The 13,633-nt window shown below is 44.9% G+C and overlaps 1 protein-coding gene across 2 annotated transcripts in view; it reads right to left on the bottom strand.

Moving 5' to 3' along the window:
* LOC117345442 (cytoplasmic phosphatidylinositol transfer protein 1-like) overlaps positions 1–13,633 on the bottom strand; it is a 207,958-nt gene that overhangs the window by 62,666 nt on the left and 131,659 nt on the right. For both annotated transcript variants that reach the window (XM_033914066.1, XM_033914064.1), the window contains exon 4: positions 2,414–2,502. In XM_033914066.1, coding sequence (XP_033769957.1) covers positions 2,414–2,502 — 89 coding nt within the window. The remainder of the gene's footprint in view (positions 1–2,413; positions 2,503–13,633) is intronic.

Below are 13,633 nucleotides of genomic sequence, written 5' to 3'. Positions count from 1 at the left end.
AGATCTCATGCATATTCAATATGGAAATTCTGAGAGCGAAGGTTGTACTCCCCTGGTTTAGCTCATCTACTGAATCCCCTGCTATAAATGTCACAACATGCCACTGCTAAAATTCTTGATTTCAAAAAATGTCTGTCTAGAGTGGCCCCTACCATTCAGATGGGAAAAAGCTATGTGCATTTCACCATCATTGTATTTATTTATTTATTTGTTTGTTACATTTTTATTCTGTTTTATCAACTCATTCCTAGGTGGATTACAATTAAACATACATAATCTAAATCGCAACATAAAAATAATACAAATAAAACCACAACATCTTCCCATCTCTAAAGATGGATGCAAAGAGTTGGTGAATTCAAGAAGCCAGTTCCTTAAGAGTGTGTCCTAACCTTCTCTCCATCCTATTGACAGGCTAGCTGAAAAGTCATATACTTGGGGAGAAGAAGGACATGAGGGACTGGAGACAGAAAAGCAGAAAAGCCTTTTGCCATCTTGACAGTGTGTGAAAAGCCTGCATGGGCACAGTTCAGTTCTGTAGACAAGCCTGTGCTCATTAACATTACTTTTCAGGAACAACAAGAAAAAAAAATATATTCAACTGAATTCACAAGTGCTGTGACACATTCACAGACATCACTTAAGAAAAGCAAAGAGTGCTGCCTGCTTGTCCCCAGAGCATTCTCTGCTTTTAACAATTCACATCACAAAAGGAGGATAAAGAAACATAGGAGAGCACAAAGGCAAAGCTGGATTACTCATGTCTGTCTTCAGATACAGAGGTGGGAAAATGTAGACTGAAATTAATACATCTCCCCTTACAGCCTGCAGCAGAAAGTTACAGGAAGTGTATGTGGTACCTGACAAAGGTGCATCAATTCAAAAGTGTGAATGTATTGGTAGGAAATATATTTGATATTATGGCTGCCCCAGCAGCCCCTATCCCCACACCTGAAGGCACTAGTAAAGCTGTCCACTCCCTCCCATTGCTATTGTGCTCATAATGCTACTCTCTGTCTTCTGGATCTACTGACCCTTGCGGGCTGGAGGATGCAGCAACAAAAGCATACCACCAGCGGAAGGAAGGGGATGGTGGCACCGGTGCCATGATGTGCAGGGTGAATCCTAGGGCTCTCAAACGTGTTGTGGCTGTTTGCACGAACTGCCCCATCCAAGGATGTTGCAGGATGCCACGCACATTAGTTCATACAAGTGCACTTCAATGCCTGCTGACAGACACCACTCCTGGTAAGCGTATTATACATATAAATAGAAAGCTTTATATAGACTGGGAGGTGTCACATCAGGAACATTACCTATATTGGTCTAAAGATTCCTGTGTTCTTCATAAACACACATACACCCACACACACCAAACATACATATGGAAATATAAATATGCTGATTGTTCTTTCCTAACCCAGCTGTGAACGAACTGACCAGTCTGGTTTTCAGGAAAGGCACAATGAATATGCAAAAGATAGATATGTTTACACTGGAGAGTCAATGTATGTAAGTCTCTCTCATGCATCTTCAATACAAGTACCTTAAAACTGAGACTACATTTCCCCCTCCCCATTCGTGGTTTCCCTACTCGTGATTTCACATAATCGCAATTTTTTTTGGTGGGGAGGAAGGAAAAAACCCCCATATTTTTGTCTTCCCCCCGGCATCCTGGCCTTACCTGGTGGTCTAGCTGGTTTTCGGGGCAGGAGCAATCTTCCTACGCTCCCCACAGCCATTTCTTAATGGCTATCTGCACGGGGCAGGAGCGTAGGAAGATCGCTCCTTCCCCAAAAACCAGCTAGACCACCAGGTAAGGCCGGGATGCCAGGGGAAGGCGGAAGGGAAGCGGGAGTGGGTCAGAGCCAGATATTTGCGGTTTTTCGCCATTTGCGGTCCGGTTCTGCCCCTATCCCCCGCGAATAACGAGGGAGAAGTGTAGTTAGTTATGCCTCCAGGACAAGGTTAGGAATCACCGATAAAGATAAACATATCAATGACAATGTATGGATAATACTATAGCTAATGTAAAAATGCATGATGGAATAAGTTACCTGTGATGATATATAGAGAACTGTCTCTAGGGAGGAAAGGTGTTGTGTGTGACTGCACAGTAAAGGAATATGTTACCTGTGATGGCATATGGAGACCTCTCTCTCTGAGATGAATTAAGTGTGAAGGTGTATGGAAAACTATGTCTGTACGAGTTACAATGAGGGAATGACATATCTCTTTCTCTCTCATGAGATGTGTTATGTGTGAAAACATATGGAAAACTTTCTGTTTGACTTGCTCTCTCTCCCTGCATGTGAAGGTATGGAGCCTTTTCTCTTTCTCTGAGGAGATAAGAGTATGTTAATTTTGAATATGTATGCAGAACTCTGTGCTGCATAATGAGGGAATTTGTTACCTGTGATAGTATATGGATAATAGTTCCAAGCTTTCTCTGAGATGTAGAATATCCTTGGCACCACCATCCGGGCCCAGCTTGGTAGTTTACTGTGGAAGAAAATAAATTGTAAGATCCAGATTTTCTCATACAATGAGTCACTCCACATTTTTCAGATAAAGCAGGTGTTCTCCGAGGACAGCATGCATATATTCTTACATGTGGATGATGTCATCATGGAACCCAATACAGACACTACTAAGGGTACTGTCACTTTAAAAAATTTTAAGAAAGTGCTCATACTGCAAGCGTGCTGGTGCCTTCCTGCCCAAAGTCAGCTCATGGGACATGCGGTTCAGTAATGAAGCCAAAAAGCCAACTAGGGGAGGTTGGCAGATTGTAAGAATATATGCCTGCTGTCCTCAGGTACTACAGGTAAGTATTTTTGCTTTCTCCGAGGAAAAGCAGGCAGCATATTCTCACATGTAGGACTCCCAAGCTGCCAGGATCATGACTCTGCACATGGATAATGGATATATCAATATGACCCTGGAAAATCCCCAGAGGGTTGGAAGCAAAGTTGGCACTCGGGAAGTAAAAAGATTCTGCAGAACTGCTTGCCCAAACTGACAGTCTCTTCCGGAGTTTTTCTCTAAACAGAAGTGAGAAATGGAGGTATGAACTGAGGACCAAGTAGCTACCTTGAAAATGTCTTCAATATAGGTAGAGTAAAATGAGCTACTGAGGTAGCCATAGCCCTTATATTGACTGTCACTCAGTCTTGTAGCATCAGCCCAGCCTGAGTATATGCAAAGGAGATACAGTCTGCCAGCCAAGTAGAGGTAGTTCTCTTGGTAACAGGAACTCCAAGTCTGGTAGGGTCGAAAGCTATAAAGAACTGGGAGGAAGTTCTATGAGGTTTAGTCCGATCCAGGAAGTATGTCAAAGCACGTTTGCAGTCTAAGGGTGTGAAGAACTGCTTCTCCAGGATTGGAATGTGGTTTTGGGAAAAAACAGGCAGAATTGTGTACTGTTTGATATGGAATTCCGAGATGACTTTAGGCAGGAATTTTGGATGAGTTTGAAGGTTTGCCTTTTTGCTGATGATACCAAGATTTGTAACAGAGTAGACACCGAAGAGGGAGTGGAAAATATGAAAAAGGATCTACAAAAGTTAGAGGAATGGTCTAATATCTGGCAACTAAAATTCAATGCAAAGTAATGCAATTGAGGATTAATAATCAGAAGGAGCCGTATATGCTAGGTGGTGATAGGCTGATATGCATGGATGGGGAGAGGGATCTTGGGGTGATAGTGTCCGAAGATCTAAAGGCGAAAAAACTGTGCGACAGACTGTGGCTGCTGCCAGAAGGATGCTGGGCTGTATAAAGAGAGGCATAACCAATAGAAGAATGAAGGTGTTGATGCCCCTGTACAGGTCCATTGATGAGGCCCCACTTGGAGTATTATGTTCAGTTTTGAAGACCGTATCTGGCGAAGGACACAAAAAGACTTCAAGTGGTCCATAGGAGGACGATGAAAATTAAAAGAGGATTGCGCCAAAAGATTTATGAGGAGACTGGAAGCCCTAAATATGTATAGCTTAGAGGAAAGGAGGAACAGGGGGGATATGATTCAAACGTTCAAATACTTGAAAGGTATTAACGTAGAACAAAATATTTTCCAGAGAAAGGAAAATGGTAAAACCAGAGGTCATAATTTGAGGTTGAGAGGTGATAGACTCAAGAGTAATGTAAGGAAATTCTTATTTACGGAGAGGGTGGTGGATGCTTGGGATGCGCTCCTAAGAGAGTTCAAAAAAGCGTAGGATAAACACAGAGGCCCTGATTCTCCAAAAGTGCGTCCCGATTTTAAGCAGCTGTAGGCGTCCTACAGCTGTCTAATCAGCCAATCGGGATGCATGTTTTTTAAAAAAAATGCTCCCCAGGCAGGCCTGAAGGCACCTCCGGGAGCCTAGGGAGACCTGCAAGACACCTAAGCTCACCTTAGGCGGCTCTACGCGTCTCCCTAGTAGAGGAAGAAACCTTAAAATGTAGGCCAGCAAAATGCTGGTCTACATTGTAAGTAGACGCAGCCACTATACTTATCGCGGCAAGGGATCTCTCTGCCGCTATAAGTATAGCGGGCCGCGGCCTGTCTGATCGGATGCCCCCCCTCCGACACTACCGACCGCCCCCCCCCCGACATTACCGATCTCCCTCCCACCCCAACACTACCGATTGCTGGCAGGAGGGTTTCCAATCCCTCCTGCCCGAAAACGCCGCCCCCGCCCCCCCGGCGCTAACAACCCCCAAACCTCCAAAGTAACCTGTTCTTCAGGCCAGACGGTTCTTGCCCGTCCAGCCTGTAGGCCCGCCTGGTCGAAATGAGGCGGGCTCGCCCCTTCCCGGCCCATCCCGCCGAAGCCTAAGGCCTGATTGGCCCAGGCTCTAGAAGCCTGGACCAATCAGGCCTTAGGCATAGCGGGTCCGCCCATCCCCACTAAGTCTAAGGTCTGATTGGCCAATCAGGCCTTAGATAAAGTGGGGATGGGCAGACCCGCTATGCCTAAGGCCTGATTGGTCCAGGCTTTTAGAGCCTGGGCCAATCAGGCCTTAGGCTTTGGCGGAATGGGTCGGGAAGGGGCTAGCCCGCCTCATTTCAACCAGGCGGGCCTACAGGCTGGACGGGCAAGAACCGTCTGGCCTGAAGAACAGGTTAGTTTGGAGGTTTGAGGTTTGTTAGCGCTGGGGGGGGGAGGGCTTCGGGCAGGAGGGATTGGACACCCTCCTGCCAGTAATCGGTAGTGTCGGGGTAGGAGGGAGATCGGTAATGTCGGGGGGGGGGGGAGCGGTCGGTAGTGTCGGAGGGGAGGGCATCCGATCGGACAGGCCGCGGCCCGCTATACTTATAGCGGTAGAGAGATCCCTTGCCGCGATAAGTGTAGCGGGCCGTGTCTAATCTAACCCGATTCTCTAACCAGCGTCTGTAACATGGACGCCAGTTACAGAATCAGGGTTTTAGTGTAGGCCGATTCTGAATAGAACGCCTCTCCCGGGCGACCTATACAGAATCAGGGCCTAGGTGTCTTGCGGGCCTCGCCTTCAATATAGGCGGCCTGCCTGGGGAGCTGATTAGACAGCTGTAGGACGCCTACAGCTGCCTAAAATCGGGACGCACTTTTGGAGAATCAGGGCCAGAATATCTAGAATCAGAAAATAATAGTGAATATTGAAGAACTAAAGTCAGTACTGGGCAGACTTGCACGGTCTATGTCTGTATATGGCCATTTGGTGGAGAATGGGCTGGGGAGGGTTTCAATGGCTGGGATGGTATAGATCAGTGGTCTCAAACTCAAAGCCTTTGCAGGGCCACATTTGGATTTGTAGGTACTTGGGGCCTCAGAAAAAAAATAGTTATGTATTATTAAGAAAACGACAATTTTGCATGAGGTAAAACTCTTTATCGTTTATAAATCTTTCCTTTTGGCTGTCTTAATAATAATATTGTAATTTATAGCTTAAGAGACATATGATCAAAAAACTGTTTTATTTTACTTTTGTGATGATGATAAACATACCGAGGGCCTCAAAATAGTACCCCCGGGCCGCGAGTTTGAAATCACTGGTGTAGATGAACTGGAGTGAGATTTGACAGAGACTTCAGTAGTTGGAACCTAAGAACAGTATCGGACAGAGCTTTGGATTCTTGCCCAGAAATAGCTAAGAAGAAAAAAAATAAAAAAACTACCAACAAATTTTTAGATTGAATCAGGTTGGGCAGACTGGATGGACCATTCAGGTCTTTATCTGCTGTCATCTACTATGTTACTATGTTACTGACAGAGCTTGCTCCTATGGATGTGTAGTTACATGTTTGAATTGCAAATAGGGCTTCTAAAATAACCACTTATGTTTGCTTGATTGAGCCTTAGTGCTGAAATAATCTTATCAGTAATGTTTAAAGTACAATACTGCATCATTACACTGTATTATGTTCCCAAGTGCTCTCTTTGGGGGTAATTGTGCTCATAGAACAGCATTTTCCATGCTCAAGCAGGTGCTTATAAAATTACCCTAGCGAATATACAGATAAAACAGAGCTCCCAGGACCAATGAATAATCAAAGCAGGGCAGGATCAGCACTTGCATGTGCATCTCATCCATATATGCATGCACAAGTGTTAATTTTTACAAGCTGAGAAAGGCAGGTCACTATTGTCTTGGAGCAGGTGGAACTCTGGGGGAGGGGTATTTTATATGAAGGCGCCCAGATGCATATGTCACCTTTATAAAACATGCAAAATATATATGCCTATGGGTCTTCCCTGCCTAAGTGCCCTGCTACAAAATTAGCTTTCACATGATATGCAGCTTGATTACTATATATTGTGAGGCAGTGGAGAAAAGGACTGTGGGGAACAGATCTCTCTACCTGTTAGAGCTCTAGATCAGTTCTAGCCAAAAGACAGTACCATGGGAAACTCTCTTGTAGTTAAGCCAAGGGCCAATAGAGGGCATACCCGGATTCTGAGCAAATATTTTTGGGCAATCAAAAATAATAAAGACAAAGAAGAAAAGATTAACCACCAATAACTAGGTCCACAAAAGGTTAATCAACTGAGAAAAAGACCATCCGATTAGATGATACAAATATTGTGGTCAAAATGAAGGAAAAGATCTCAGAATTGCCACTCCAAGGATCATAATAATATCATCCGTATAAGAAACTGTAGCGTAGATATCTTTCATTGATCAAAAACCTTCATAAATTTAAACAAGACTGAATTCGTCAGTATTTAAGAAATATAAGTCTCTTGACTACTCAACAATTTATAGCATTGGTAATTTTTTCTAAAAATTTGTATAAATTATTTTTTTGGGATATTTTTAACTTATATCAGACACTGTGCAAAACGCATATTACAAAACTGTGCAAATAGCAAAATAGCTGATTCAACAGTGCAAAAATAGCTGTGCAAAAGGCGTGGAAGGGCATAATAAAAAAAAAAGTCTAAGTCCCTTTTTGGCCTAAGTCCTTAAAAGTTCAAAGCAGAAGCAGGGAAAGTGTCCATAACCAAACCAAACGTCCTTATTTTGATTATGGCCTTCCTCTGCCTAAACACCCAATCACCACTACATCTAAAAGTACACCCACACGACGTCTACACTTTTTAGTCATAATGAAACAAAAAAATGCTTAAGCCCCAAACGTCCAACAGAAGGGCTTTTAGGCGAAGGACGAGCCAGGTCTTCGCCTAAAAGCTGGATTCTGTAACCGGTGTCTGTCAAAAACAACACCGGTTACAGAATACCCCTCCCCACAACGATCCAGGCAGGAGGGTGCCCAAGCCCTCCTGCCATGTCGAACCGCCAACACCCCCCCCCCCAACATCGGGGAAAGAGAGAGCCCAAGCCCTCTTGCCCCGGGCACCCGAGGCGCCCCCGACAACATCGGGGCAAGAGGGAGCCCAAGCCCTCTTGCCCCAGCGATCGTGCCCCCCCCGACTCGATATGGCCAGGAGGGAGCCCAAGCCCTCCTGGCCCCGGCGACCCCCCCCTCCGATACAATGGGCCAGGAGAGAGCCCAGGCTCTCTTGGCCCGCGGCGACCCCCGACTCGAGTGGGCCAGGAGAGAGCCCAGGCTCTCCTGGCCCCGGCGACCCCCGACTCGAGTGGGCCAGGAGAGAGCCCAAGCTCTCCTGACCCCGGCGACCCCCCCCCACCGACTGGATTGGGCCAGTAGGGAGCCCAAGCCCCCCCTGGCCCCGACGACCCTCTACCCCCACTACAATACGGGCAGGAGGGATCCCAGCCCTCCTGCCCTCGATGCAAACCCCCTCCCCCCAACGACCGCCCCTCCCCAGAACCCCCGATCGCCCCCCCCAGCTGACCCACGACCCCCCCACCCCCATCCCCCTACCTTTTTTAAAGTTGGCCATACAGACGGGTGCCAAACCCACCTGTCTGGCAGGCAGCCGACGCCAGAAAGGGGCCGGATTGGCCCAGCCATCCCAAAGCCCCACCCACAGGTGGGGTCTAAGGCGCCTGGGCCAATCAGGTTGGGCTCTCTCCTGGCCCACTCGAGTCGGGGGTCACCGCGGACCAGGAGAGCTTGGGCTCTCTCCTGGCCCGATGTTAATTGCGAGGGGGGGGGGTGATGGATCGCGGCAGGAGAGATGCCTCATCTCCCCTACCACGATGCCATCACTCCTCTACTGGAACTGCTGCGACCCGCGGCAGGAGAGATAGGGCATCTCTCCTGCCGCGGGTCGTGGCAGTTCGTGTAGAGGAGTGATGGCATCACGGTAGGGGAGATGAGGCATCTCTCCTGCCGCGATGGTTGCGGTAGGTAGGTTGCCGGGCTGCTGAACTGCTAGCGCCAGCGGCCATCAGCTCAGCGGCCTCTTTTTCAGCATTTAGACCTGGTTTGACTACGTCTAAATCAAAAAGGTCTAAGTGCCGACTAGGCAACCTGTAAATGTTTTGGTTATACCTGTTGCACACCTAGGTGTAGGTCGGCCCACCTCCTGCCCACTGCCCGCCCTTTCCCCTCCTCTAAACACACCTCTTTTCTCTCTGTGCGTCTAGAGGCAGGGGAAGGCCTAAGCTGTTTTTAGATACGTTTATGGGTACTTGGATGATCAGGCTTTTTGATCGTCCAAGTAGCCATTTAGGACACTTTTTAGACTTTTTTTTAAATTATCTTTCAACTGATGTTGAAGTATTGTACAGCGGCTTGTAGTATATCACCGCTATAGCCCCGTGTTTATTAGAGATTATGCCTTTTGCACAGCTATTTTTGCACTATTGAATCAGCTATTTTGCTATTTGCACAGTTTTGTAATATGCGTTTTGCAGTTTCTGATATAAGTTAAAAATATCCCAAAAAAATAATTTATACAAATTTTTAGAAAAAATTACCAATGCTATAAATTGTTGAGTAGTCAAGAGACTTATAATTCTTAAATACTGACGAATTCAGTCTTGATTAAATTTATGAAGGTTTTTGATCAATGAAAGATATCCATGCCACAATTCCTTATACGGATGGCAATTCTGAGATCTTTTCCTTCATTTTGACCACAATATTTGTATCATCTAATCAGATAGTCTTTTTCTCAGTTGATTAACCTTTTGTGGACCCAAATATTTTTGGGGCCTTAAAGGAAAGGGAAGTTCAACAAGAAAAGGAAAGGGAATAGGACTTGTATACTGCCTTTGTGTGGTTATACATTCAACGTGATTTACATATAAACAGGTTCTTATTTTGTATCCCTAGAAATGGAGGATTAAGTGACTTATCCATGAGGAGAAGCACTGGGATTCAATTCCACAACCTTAGGGTGCTGAGGCAGCAGCTCTACCACTAGGCCACTCCTCACCTCATTAAAGGACTGGTTGCAACAAGGATCAATGAGGGCAACTCCCATGAGGTGGGAAGGATTTAAAATGCCTGGAATAAGGGACATAGGGTAGGAGATGGACAACCTTATGGTTCAGCATACCATCCCTATTGCATTGGAAATACTGTTCAACCTTAGGCATCACAACTTTTAGGTGCACCCTATTTATGCCAGGGTTTTCTTGTCCTAAATACCTGCGCCTAAGTCAAACACAGGCACCTAACTCAAAAACATGTCCACAATCCACCTCTAACCAACCCAATTTTAACTACGCACTTTGGACTGGAATCTAATTTTTCAAGTTAGGTGCCTAATTTTCAATTAAGTCCAATTATCGTCAATTATGAGGTGCCAATTAAGCCTATCAATTAAGTTAGGCACACCAATATAGGCACCTAACTTTTTTAGATAGACTATATAGAATCTGCCCCTAACTGTTTACAGTTAGGTCTGAGCTAGTTTAAGTGCTCGTGCTAAAAGTTACTGCACTTCAAAGAAAGTTAGACCTCAACGGCTCATTTGTCCCCAAGACTGACAAATAAGATGAGTATAGGCAGTCCCCAGTTTAAGAATGCTTGACTTACTTCAAACTTGTACTTACAAACCAGGGTACAGCATCTCTCTTCCTATGCCAACATGCCCCTTCTTCCTCCCTTCCTGTCCAAAACGACCCTCCCTACTGTGTTCTTCCCGCTTTAAACCTTGTCATCCCCCTCCCTTTCACGTTCCAAATTTGTGCCTCTCATGGGTGTTTTATCTCCTCTGGTTGGCTCCCTCCTCACAGCCGTACTTCTGTTGGCAAAGCCACAAGCAGCGGCTCCAGAATATGGTCCCCTGGTCTTCACAAAGCTATGTTTGGGGCTTGTGCATGCAGCCCACTGACCCGGAAGTTTTCCCTCTGACAAAGTGGATCACGTGCAGAAGCTGCTGATCGTGGCTTCGCGAAGACAGTGGACCTCGTGTAGAAGCCACCACTTGCGGTTTTGCCACCAGAAGTACGGCTGGGAGGAGGGAGCCGGCCAGAGGAGGTAAACACGGGAAACACGAATTTGGGATGTAAAACAGAAGGGGATGACAAGTGGCATGTTGGGATATGGAAGGGAGAACCAGGATCACGTTGAGTCACAGAAGGAAGGGAGGGGAACAAACTTCGGACAAAGGATGAAAGGAGAAAGGGAGCATGAACATGAGACAGAGAATGGAGTGAAGGAGGGGAGCATGAACTTGGGACATAGGATGGGAGAATGGAGGTGGGGAAGGAATAGAAAGGGAGAATTGTTGGGCATGGGTGTCTGAGTGAGAGGGAAAGAGAGATGGTGCACATGGGGAAATAAAGAAAGCAGGTGAATTGTTTGGCATAGGGAGGGAGAAAGAAATATTGGACATGGTGGTGAGAGAGACATAAGGTACAGATACAAGGGAAAAGAGAGAGGGAGAAATGTTGGATGTCGTGGTGGAGAGGGACTGATGAAGAACAAAAATAAGTGTAAACCTATCTTTTCTATTTAAACTACAGTACTTTATTTGAGGACTGTTTCTTTAATATTTAATGTTCTCTAATGTTTTTATAGACTGTATATTGTACAGCAGGGGTCTCAAAGTCCCTCCTTGAGGGCCGCAATCCAGTCGGGTTTTCAGGATTTCCCCAATGAATATGCATGAGATCTATGTACATGCACTGCTTTCAATGCATATTCATTGGGGAAATCCTGAAAACCCGACTGGATTGCGGCCCTCAAGGAGGGACTTTGAGACCCCTGCTGTACAGGATCCGAGTTGCATACAAATTCAACTTAAGAACGGTTCACAAAACGGAACTCATTCTTAACCCAGGGACTGCCTGTACTATTTGAGGAAACTTGTGTTATTTATGGATATATGAATAAGTGAATATTTAAAGAGTATTTAAAAGAAAAGACTTATTTGGTGAGTTTGTTAAAAAAGGAAAAAATAACATAAGATCAATGACGTCTGGCTTATAAAATCTCAAAACCAATACTGGTTATTTGATTGTAGCCATTGATGTCTAATGTGTTAGGACCCTTTGGTTATCTGGATGGTAAATGTATTTTGAAGTTCCATGCTAAATGTTAGGCACATAATGGAAGACCTAGGCTAGTATTTTATAATGATGTACAGTAGAAGCACACATAGCACCAAACTTTAGGAAATCTTCTTCCCGCTTTAAACCTTCTATCCACACATAAACCTTTTGTTGATTCATGGTGCTATGTCCATACTGAGTCAATATCTGATGGTGAATTTCCACATGTTTCACTCCCTCTGCCCAAAGAAAGCACACTACTGCACATTGTTCTTCGATGGTGCAATCTTGCAATGGAGCATCCATGTTTTTGACTTCGTAGTTGCCACAAACTAAAGGCCGAGTGCTGCACTGTGCGTGAACAAACTATCCAACAGGCAGTGTATTAGTACATATGTTGCACTTCGCTAGCTCTGTTCCGGTTATCACGTAATTTAACAATTGCCTTTAATTTTTGATTCACCCTCTTATATGATTACTTTTCAGGTTCACATGGTTACCTGCCCCCCCCTTGAACACATAAATTAGCACTTAATGTGCATAAGTGCTCTAAGATCTATTCTATAAAGCAGGGGTGAGGGGTGTAGTGCAGAACTACAAGGGTGTGTGTGAGGGGGGGGGGCATATAAATGGGTGGGGCTCCCAGCTACACACTCAACTTGCAAAATACTACAAATTATGCTTGTTCCAGCTGCATTTGTGTGACCTCAGTTATACTTAGTGAGTTTTATTATTGAAATTCTATTTTACAAATATTTGTATTTTTTACTGTATTATTGTATTTCGCTGATTGTCCAGCTCTTTTTAGTGTAAACCGCCTAGAACTTTTGGTTATGGCGGTATAAAAGAATAAATTTATTTGTATTATTATTATTAAATATTAGGCTCACCAATACCAGGTTATTCTTGAACAACACCTATGCACCTAAGTGTCATTATTGAATAGGTTCCGTGTGTTATCGGGGTGCCTAATTGGAAGCACCTGGTTATAGTATTGCTCCCATAGTTTCCATCAAGAGAGCCTCATGTGTGTTCCTAAGCCTTCTCACTGCTCCCCAAGATCTGAAGAGTGACACACTCACAGCATATACAGAAACCTAATATTACACTCAGGGGTACTATAAATATCTGCTACCCCAATATACCCAGAGAATCGCATAGCTGAAACTACCAAAATATACTATACAGATATTATTCCACATATAAAGTACACATGAAAGATGAACATTACCACACAACTGTAGATATACACATTTTTTACAGACACACAAACATATATATATACATGTAGCACCATCTAAAGCTAAATGCACACAACATCCATGCAGTCACCCTCTAAATATACACTCACCCTGCTTTTCTTCATGTCAGGCAGTGGCATCTTTCACCTAAATTGGGGTCCTTCAAGAGGAAGCTGTATCCTCAGTACAGATTGAAACCTGGAAGAAAGGGGTTGAGGCGAAACAGTACCCCCTTTCCCCCAAGTGAAGCTTTGGTAGACAAAGAGCTACAGCAGAAGGTTTGAGGAGAGTTCAGGCACAGAACATAGAGCCAGAGGGAAGAGAAAGAGGAAAGGGAAAGAATGTATTTTGGAGGAGGAGGAAGACATCGGGAGAGGGAGGGAGAGAGTGTTTGCACCTGGGTGAGGCAGGGAGTAAAGGACAGAGAGGACTACATATGTGTTTAATAAAGGGTGTGCAATGGCATGGAAATAAATGAACTTAATATACATTCCTGCTATTCGCACTACTGTGGTGAGTATATGCCCTGAGGGATATTTCAAACCATGTCA

This window comes from Geotrypetes seraphini, chromosome 11, assembly GCF_902459505.1.
Source record: "Geotrypetes seraphini chromosome 11, aGeoSer1.1, whole genome shotgun sequence".
In the NCBI taxonomy this organism is placed as follows: Eukaryota; Metazoa; Chordata; class Amphibia; order Gymnophiona; family Dermophiidae; genus Geotrypetes; species Geotrypetes seraphini.
The sequence above is the reverse complement of the archived record's forward strand: the minus strand, read 5'-3'. Positions and strand labels throughout refer to the sequence as shown.